The sequence below is a fragment of the Lactuca sativa genome, chromosome 1, assembly GCF_002870075.4.
Source record: "Lactuca sativa cultivar Salinas chromosome 1, Lsat_Salinas_v11, whole genome shotgun sequence".
Lineage (NCBI taxonomy): Eukaryota > Viridiplantae > Streptophyta > Magnoliopsida > Asterales > Asteraceae > Lactuca > Lactuca sativa.
In genome coordinates, this window is record NC_056623.2 from 142412576 (window position 1) to 142422752 (window position 10177).

Genomic DNA, 10177 nt, shown 5'->3' on the forward strand with positions numbered 1-10177 from the left:
CAGTTATCAGTTGTGATTATCAGTGTTATTAGCATATAAGTTTTGAAACATACACATGTAAAACAAGTTTTAAGTACAATTTTCCATTGTACTTTGCTTGTATTCTTCCCCTGAAAACAGTGGAAACAGTGAAAAAGAGTAGGGGTATGAACTCACCGCTTAATGTAGAGTTCGAGTGTCAACGGATGCCCTGAACTCCTATGGTCCCTATTTTTTATGAGACGACACATAAATGAGTTAGAACTAAGGTGTTTCATGACTAAACATGATGGGAAAACATCCTTAGGGCTTGGAATTACTAAGAATAAGTGTCCTGTGATCCACTCTTAATGATTTATGCATGTTTAGGGCCAAATATGGGTATTAGAGTGGGTGTATGGTCTTGAAAATGAGTGTGCGGCTGGGGAGTGCGGCTAGGAGTGTGTGTGAGACAGCACACAAGAGTGTGCGGCCGTACAGAGGATGTGTGCGGCCGTACACAGGAGTGAGCGGCCGTACACTCCTCATTTGAGTCCATATGTTGATTTTCGAAGTGTGCATTTCATACTTGGGAGTTTTGAATGTGTGCTACCCCCATATGAAGGTGTGCGGCCGTACACCTTCATGGGATGATGAATATGATGAACATAATAAGTTTTAAGCTTGGATCCAAGTGTTTACCACTATACTTAGCTTGAAGATGGAGTAGATCATGATTATGAAGCCTTCCAAGTGTTCTTGGTTGGTGATTTAGAGAGAGAAAGTAGAGAGAGGGAAGAGAACATCTAAATGAATGAATGAAGGGGGTATCCATCCATAAATTGAATTGGGTGTGAGGTTGAGGGTGTTTGCAGTTGGGTGTGTGGCCGTACACATAGGTGTGTGGCCGCACACACAAGTGTGGCCGCACACACCTTAGTTGGTGAGTTTGGCGCGATATTGTGATACTAAACACTCTCGAACCCTTCCTAAGACTCATATCTAGATTATACTAAGTCTAAAGCACCCATATGGAACCACAAGATTTAATAAAAGACAATAAACTCAAGTTTTAGTGCTGAAACACAGATCAATTACATGGGTTAGAAGTTTCGGGTTGTCACACTGTTGAAGGTTATTGGATTGTAGAGACTACCAAGGATACAAGTAAATACCAAATAATTTTTAAAATATGAGATATATCATATATGATGGATGCGAGCATGTATTGGTTAATTACTTGTACTTGGAAGCAGTACATATCAACATACAATTTCGTTTGGAGATTTTGATTGGGATTTCATTTGTAAAAAATGGGTTGTTTTGAAATGCTATGTAGATTTGTGGGATGGACTCTTTTAAGATATTTTGGAAATGTTCTCGTTCGCTGACCTGGAATTCCATTATCTCGTATTAATTGATTGGATTAGTAACTCTATGGAATGAATATTGGTTAATGAATATCACAACTCGAAGAACGCTATGAACCTTAATTATACGCTTGATGAAGATGTTCGATTTAATTAGGTTTGGAGACCAGATAAAAACACGTCCCATAATAAAGAATGATATGTAAACACATTTAATCTGTTATACATATAATCACACGTCCAACTTGTTGATTTTGAAATATAGTTGAAACTTAGATGGCTTTAGTCAAAAGAAAATCTATGATTTATCCACAAACCGTACAAACTACGGTAATATGTTTATAATTTGCCCTACAAATTTATATATTTGTAATAAAAGTTGGTGTTAACTTGGTGATATTGGTGTTGATAAATCTTTTCCTAATAAATAAAGAACTTTTTTGCCACATGTTATACTCTCATTGATTTGATCACATGTAATTTTATGGTTATTTTCAATTAATTTTTTTCCATATGACATTTTGTAGTTTTTTCATTTTATTAATTTCCACATAATATTTAAATGTAATAATTACAATAAATGTAATATTAAATGCATATCAATTTAATTAATTGAATTAATCTTAATTTCAAAGTTTCTAAATTAAAGCTTCATTAGTTTCTTTTGTTTATTTATCTAAATTATTTGTTTAATTTAAAAGAAAAACAAACAATTTAATTTTAATAATTCAATATATTTTTATTTTTTCTTACAAATTCAAACTTTTTAAATGTTTAGAATTTCATTTTTTTTTTAAATGAACTCATATTACACCTAGTAACCGATAAAAACCTACAATCAATAATCTTTCAATGGTAAAATTAAGGACAATATTTATAGTTTAGTTTATCTAAGAATATTAGAACTCTTTTCAGCACCCACGTTTTATTTTTGTTTCATTCTTTTAATAATTTTTATTTTTTTATTTTTGTTTCAATCTTTTAATAATTTTTATTTTTTTAGAAAAAATCCCAGTCATCTCTGATAAAAAAAAAAGAAAAAAAAATGGATCAAGTTAACAATATAGTAAACAAACACAAGATGAAACACAAGAGAAAAAAAATGTTTAAAGAGTTTCCAATAATTCAAACCTCTCAAGACATAGAAGACGAAAATGACATAAATACTCTACACACCCTAATGACTCTTGCAGCCATATGTGTGATGAGTTAAGGGTCATGATTAACATCAAATGTGTTATACCTTGTTGCAATCAAGTGGCACATATAGGTGGAAATGACGTTTGTACCCCTGTTTATAACATAAATACTCTACACACCCTGGCGACTCTTGCAGCCATGTGTGTGATGAGTTAAGGGTTGTGATTAACATCAAATGTGTTACCTTGTTGCAATCAAGTGGCAAGTATAGGTGGAAATGACGTTTGTACCCCTGTTTATACTCCAAACTACTAAAACATGCATAAAACCATAAATCTAGACTAACTCATAAAACTTCAAGCTTTAAGACTTACAATGGTCCATCAAGTGCTTAAGAAGGTTCAATCTGGCTTGCTTGCTTCACAAACACAAATCCTTCTCCTTCAAGGTGTAAATACAAGCAAAAAAAAGGCTCAAAACTTAAGTACAAATGATGGAGGGACAACATGGAGGCTAGGATTTGCTCCCAAGGGACTCACTGATGTGATGGAGGATGCAAATCTAAAACACGAAGATGGTTCCTTTAAATACGGGATTAAACCCTAAAACGAAGTGGGCTTGGGCTGCCGAAAATTCAGGTCGTGAATACTTAAAGGTTGTATCATGATTGTTTTGTTGAGTTTATGTTTTGTCACCCACCAACCCGTCAACCCGAACCTAACTTAACCGATTGTCAGGCCTACTTTTCACTATGTTTCCCTCCATCATCTCCACGACTGCACATCACCTTCCTCCTCCAGGAAGCCCACGTTCGGAGCCCCCACCTCCGGCGAGTCATCCACTGCCGCCCAAGGCTCCTCGCCTCTGTCGTCAAAACCCACATCCGCCCCACCCTCTACTTCCCCCCGGGGTATAATCGGTATTTTAGAGATTAAAAAACACACCCACCACCCACAAATCGAATTACTTCCACGAAAACTTCGGAATCTCCTATTCTGACAGGGGCGGCGGAAGACCAACGCCGAAGGAGGAAGAAAGGTTAGCTAGTTTTGTTCCTGTGTCCTCTATAAATTTAAGTGAAGGTTTGTTTACGAGGGTATATTTGTCTTTACAGTATTTTTTCAGTGGATGATAAAAATATATGAGAAAATCAGTTCCTTTTTATATATTTGTCGACCCTATCTGAAAGTCGTCCACCACTCATATACATTTACACTGTATTCGGTAAATCCTTTTTCTTCAATTCCCATCATTTGAACTCAAAACCCTCAAAAGCGATTTTTCCCTTTTCCGGATTCCAATGACTGAAATCGCGGCTACTGCAGTTATCACTGTGCTGTGTGAGAAGCTTATCTCTGGTGATTTGATGAAGCTGGCTCGATCCAAAGGGATTGATTGCCAGCTGAACAAATGGAAGAACACCTTGCCCATGATTCAAGCCGTGCTTGGTGATGCTAGCCAGAAGCACATAACAGTCCCAGGTGTTCAATTATGGGTGAACAATCTCCAGGATTTGGTTTACGACATAGACGACGTACTCGATGATTTGGCCACCGACGCTCTGCGACGCAAGTTGAATCAAGAAGCTCTAGCCAGCACCAGCACTAGTAAGGTATTGAAGATCATCCCAACTTGTTGTACTAATTTCACTCCTCGCAATATTATGTATGGTCAGAAGATGAGTTCTAGACTAGACGAGATCACCACCAAATTGGATGATCTTATTGTGCTGAAAAATAATCTGGGTTTGAATGTGAATGTTGAAAGGTCAAATATGACCGAAAGACGGTTAGAGCAAACTTCACTGGTTGATGAGTCCAAAATCATGGGTCGTGAAGGGGATAAAGAGGCATTGATGGGGAAGTTGTTGGGTAATGAAGAAAGTGATCAAAATGTGAGCATATTGACGATAGTTGGAATGGGTGGAATAGGCAAAACCACTATTGCTAAACTTTTATATAACGAGCAGAAAGTGAAGGATCACTTTGAAGTCAGGGCATGGGTTTGTATTTCTGAAGAGTTTGATGTATTTAATATTTGCAATGCTATTTTTGAAGCTTTAGGTGGGGAGAACAAAAGATTCTCTAATCTTGATCCGCTTCATGTGGGCCTCAAAGAAAAACTTTTAAAGAAGAGGTTCCTACTTGTTCTAGACGATGTCTGGAACGAAGACCACAGTAAGTGGGAACTCTTGCAAAGCCCTCTTCTTGTTGGGGCACCTGGAAGTAAGATTATTGTCACAACCAGAAGCATAAGGGTTGCATCGGTGATGGACTCACAAGAAACTTACTCTCTGGGTGTTTTGTCAAATGAAGATGCTCTATCATTATTTGCTCAACATGCGGTAGGAGAAAAAAACTTTGACAAACATCCAACACTTAAGTTGCTTGGTGAAGGTATCCTGAAGAAATGTGGTAGACTGCCTTTGGCTTTGAAAACACTTGGGAGGGTCGTCAAGGGATATAAAAATGGTGATGAATGGGAGAAGTTGTTAAACAGTGAGATATGGGATATAGAGGACGGAAGTGAAATTCTTCCAGCTCTAAGAATAAGCTACTATCATCTCCCTCCATATTTGAAGCAATTGTTTGCATATTGCTCCTTATTTCCCAAGGACTATGTGTTTGATAAGAAAAAATTAATTCTACTGTGGGTTGCAGAAGGATTTTTGTCCCAATCAAAAGGAAACAAGTCAATGGAGTTTTTAGGTCATGAGTATTTTGAAGAGCTAAAGTCGAGATCGTTTTTCCAACATTCAACGAGTGACGAGTCAGAGTCAGGATATACGATGCATGACCTGATAAATGACTTGGCCACAAGTGTTGCAGGAGAGTTTTCATTTAGATTGGATGGTGAGGTTGATGTATCCGACACTAATGAAAGTTTTGATAAGTTTCGTCACTTTTCACTTGTAGGTCCAATATCATATAGAAAACTTAATGAATTACAAAGATCTAAACGCTTGCGGACTTTCTTACTAATGTCAGTTGCTTGTAGAAATGATTGCTTTTTGGACAAGGTTCTTGTTAAACTACTTCCTGAACTACAGTCCCTGAGGGTGCTAAGTGTCATAGACTTGGCTCTGGGCCATGACAGAATTACACCCATTTCTGTAATCACAAAGGTACCAGAATCCATTGGTAGTCTCAAGCATCTACGGTATCTTAATTTTTCTCATTCTAATATTACATGTTTGCCGGAACAAGTGAGTCACCTTTATAATCTACAGAGCTTATTGGTTCATAATTGTTATTGGTTATCTAGCTTACCAAGAAGTTTTGCAAAGTTAATAAACATGCGTCATCTTGATATAAGTGATACTCCAAAATTGAACAAGACGCCTTTAGGGATCGGTGGGATGACGCGTCTACAAACTCTACCCATGGTCTTTATTGGAGAAGGTGATGGATTCAAAATATCGGACCTTAAGGGCCTAACAGATCTTCAAGGCCAGCTTTCCATTATGGGTCTAGACAAAGTAATAAATCCAATACAAGCAAAGGACGCCAACTTACATCAAAAGAAGGGTCTTGAAGTTTTGGAGATGAAATGGAGTGATGTGTTTGATGATGCACGGAACGATTGGATTGAATATGAAGAAGTACTTAAAGAACTAAGACCTCATCCAAAGTTAAAAATCCTCAAGATTTTGTTCTACAAGGGAACAAGATTTCCTAGTTGGGTTGGCGATCCCTCATTTGATCAGTTAACAGAGCTTACGTTATGTGGTTGTAGAAGTACACAGTTACCAACACTTGGATGTTTAGGGTCTCTTAAGACATTGATTGTTGAAAGGATGAGTGAGGTGAAGACCGTGGGTATTGAGTTTTTTGCACCTACTAATTCTTTTATTGGCATTGCATTTCCATCCCTTGAAGTTCTGGAATTTGAAGATATGCAAGGTTGGCAGAGATGGTCTATTAATAGTGGCGACGAACATGGAACTCCTACATCATTTCCTTGTCTTCATGAGATATCTATTAGATGCTGTCCAGAACTAGCTGAAGTGTCAATCGGATTGATACCATCACTTCGGGTTTTACATGTAGCAGAATGTTCTGCAGAGGTGTTAAAAGGCATGGTTGGTATGTCCTCATCACTTGTTGAATTGAAAATGTTGAGCGTTAAAGGACTTGCTCAACTACACGGAGAAGATTTAACGCATCTTGGGGCAGTTGAACATCTATCTATATGGAATTGTGATGAACTGAGATACTTGTGGGAACGAGAATCGGAGGCATGCAAAAGTCTTGTGAGTTTACAGAAGTTGGAAGTATGGAATTGTAAAAAGTTGGTTTCATCAGCCGAGAAAGACGACAATTTTGGGATAAGCATGAAATCTGTGAAAGAAGTGATGTTTAGTAATTGTGAGACATTGGAGAGTTACAATTGTCCAAATAGTGTTGAGAGGTTGGAGATAAATAATTGTGGTTCAATGACATCCTTGACCTTCTCAGCAGTGCAGGAGCACCCATCCACTCTCACTGAATCAATAGTCAGTGATTTCGGTTTTCTCCCCATGTCTCACCTAACATTTCTTGATATTGGTTTTTGCAAGAATCTAAAGTCATTATCTGATGAGCATTTTCAAAGTCTCACATCTTTGGAGGAAATGTTCATATGTGATTGTCCAAGTATGGACTACTCCTTCCCTTGTGGGGTGTGGCCTCCTAATTTAAGAAGTCTAACCATAGGAGGCTTAAATAAGCCCATGTCCAAGTGGGGCCAGCAAAATTTTCCAGCTTCACTAGTTTTTCTACATTTATATGGCAGAGACTCAGAAGTGGTTTCATTTGCAGTGACAGATGATGTGAGGAATACTACTACTCCGGCATCATGTTTTCTTCTTCCACCATCTCTGGTATGTCTAAGGCTTGAAGATTTTAAGGATGTGGAATCATTTTCAGAGGTCTTACAACACGTCCCCTGCCTTAAAAGACTTGAAATTTTTTCATGCCCTAAGATTACAGATCTTAAGAACATTTACGACCCATCAAATTTGACGATAATGGTGCGGCAGTAGAAAAGGTATGTCATCTCCTTTCCGTTCATCCCTGTATAGCTTATTATAATTAGTATTTGTTAGCAAATGTGAAAGAGGGTTCTAGGTCTTGTATCTCTCTTTGACTTTTAAACGTATTGCGTTTCTCCTAAAATAAACATCACAAATTCTTTTCGTTTTTTGGATTAATTTGATATTCCGTTTAAAGTGTCGGTCATCTCTGCATTCCTTTTTTCATTATTTATCCCAAAGTATTAGGCAAATTAATTTTGAGACTTGTTTGTTGATAAGATTATTTTTAATTTTTTAACTAATAATCAAACTAGTATCGAAAGAAGAAAAAACTATAAATGCAGCAGCTGAATAGCTCTTTGGTTTTTGTGGAATTCTGCCATTAAGTTGCTTGTTTGCATTTGAGGAAGAATCGAATGAATACTTGTATCTTAGTGTTTGTTATATAGGTTGCAACTGTGTTATTTTACCTGCACTCTGTTCCAACATCTTTGTGTTTGTGTTTTCTTTTTTGTTGTAATTTGGTTTGTTTTCATTGATGTTTGGTTCCAATAACCTTGTCAACTGTTGAAATAATTACTAAAAAAATAATAACGAATTTGGACTTCAATCCAGAAATTTTGACCTTCCAGCTCAAACCCATTGTCATTAAAATATTGATTTGATGCAGTTTGTACAAGTTTGGCACCATCTTAATCCCTTTTCAGAGTTTATTTTTTTTACAAATTTGTATTGATTTCGAGGTTAAAACTAGTCCATTTGACATTAAAACTAATTCTGATTTGGTAGAAATTAACATAGTCAAACTTTGTATAGCATGATTATGTCTTTTTATGCGGTTGTCCTTTTCTTATTGTCTTGAGATCATATTTAAAGTATGATCAGTGATCAGTATCATAAGGATCATGTAAGTCCACATATTCTAGACTTCAAATGAGATTCTTTCTGAAACCATATTTAACAAATCCAATTTTATGCCATGTTGAGATGTTCCTATAAATGAGTTTTATTCTATAAGTCACTCAATTTCTGTAGGCAAAATATGGAGATATGCATCAAGTGGTTACACAGCTGCAGCATTCAATATCATAGTCCACAGGATGGAGGCTGTTGAAGGTCATTGGATTGTAGAGACTACCAAAGGTACAAGTAAATACCAAATACAAGTTCAAAATCTGAGATATATGATGGATGTGAGCATGCATTGGTTAATTGATCGAAGCTGTTGAAGGTTGTTTGGTATTTTTGATTGGAATTTCATTTTAAATGGGTTGTTTTGAAATGCATGGTAGATTTGTACGGCGGATTCTTTTAAGATAATTTGGAAATGTTCTCGTTCACTGACCTGGAACTCCATTATCTCTGATTAATTGATTGAATTAGTAACTTTATGAAATGAATATTGGTTAATGAATCACAACTCAGAGAACGCTATCAACTTTAATTATAAGATTGATGAAGATGTTTGATTTAATTAGGTTTGAAGACCGGATAAAAAAAACGCCAAATAATAAAGAATACCATGTAAACACATTTAACCGGTTATACCTTAATCACACGTCGAAGTTGTTGATTTTGAAACAGAGTTGAAGCTTGGATGGTTTTATTCAAAAGAAAATCTATGATTTATCCACAAACTATGCTAATATGTTTATAATCTGTCCTACAAGGTTATATTTTGTAATAAAAGTTAGTGTTAATTTGGTGATATTGGTGTTGATAAATAATTGGTGAAAACCTACAATCATTAATATTTCAGTGGTAAAATTAAGGACAATGTTAACCCATATTTATAGTTTATTTCATCTGGATTATCAGAATTCTTTTCAGCGCCCAAAGTTTAATTTTTGTTTCATTGTTATGATATTTTTTTTTTTATTTTTTTACAATAAAACCGGTCATCTCTGTTAAAAAGTAGATCGATTTTACTAGATAGTAATCAGACACAAGATGAAACATAAGAATAAAAAATTAGAATGTTTTAAGAGTTTCCAATAATTCAGACCTGTCAAGACATAAAAGAAAAAAATGACATAAATACTCTACATACCGTGGCCACTCTTGCAGCCGTACGTGTGATGAGTTATTAACATCAAGTGTGTTACCTTGCTACTCTACATACCGTGGCCACTCTTGCAGCCGTACGTGTGATGAGTTATTAACATCAAGTGTGTTACCTTGCTACAATCAAGTGACACACATAGGTGTAAATGACGTTTGTACCCCTAGCAACATACTTTCATTAATTTGTTTATGGGATAATGATTTAAAAGGTCTAATATACTTTTCGATTTGTACGCATTTGGTCATTGAGTTTTTTTTTTCGTCCACATTTACACCTTCAACTGTACAAATTCATTTCTTAAGAAGAACTGGTTCCTCCAAGTAAGTCGGGAAAAATGACTTAATAGAGTAATATATTTCGCATTTTATACATATTTGTCCTTAGTATTTTTTTGCACATTTAGTCGTTAATATTTTTTTGTTGCAAAATAAGTCTTTGTTGTTTTTGTACACATTCGATACTTATGACCGGTTTCTTTAAGTCTTTCTCATGGCATCCTACGTAGGACAATAATTAATGAGGTGTTCAGGGTTGTTGATGCTTATGGCCACTACGGCCTCTGCTGCTTGGTTGCTTAGCACTTGCGGTTTGGCTTAGGTCTTGTTTTATGAAGATCGTAACTTCTTCATA

General features: G+C 36.0%; 1 protein-coding gene across 1 annotated transcript; it reads left to right on the plus strand.

Annotated features, from left to right (window-relative positions):
* Positions 1-3682: 3682 nt before the first annotated feature.
* LOC111910798 (putative disease resistance RPP13-like protein 1) lies at positions 3683-8838 on the plus strand. Its single transcript, XM_023906615.3, has 2 exons — positions 3683-7496; positions 8518-8838. Exon 1 carries the CDS (start codon positions 3769-3771, stop codon positions 7489-7491), a length of 3723 nt encoding a protein of 1240 aa, XP_023762383.1. The 5' UTR covers positions 3683-3768; the 3' UTR covers positions 7492-7496; positions 8518-8838.
* The last annotated feature ends 1339 nt before the right edge of the window (positions 8839-10177 follow it).

What these genes read in the sequence shown, in the direction of transcription:
- LOC111910798 (XM_023906615.3), top strand. Translation starts at nt 3,769, where the DNA reads ATGACTGAAATCGCGGCTACTGCAGTTATCACTGTGCTGTGTGAGAAG.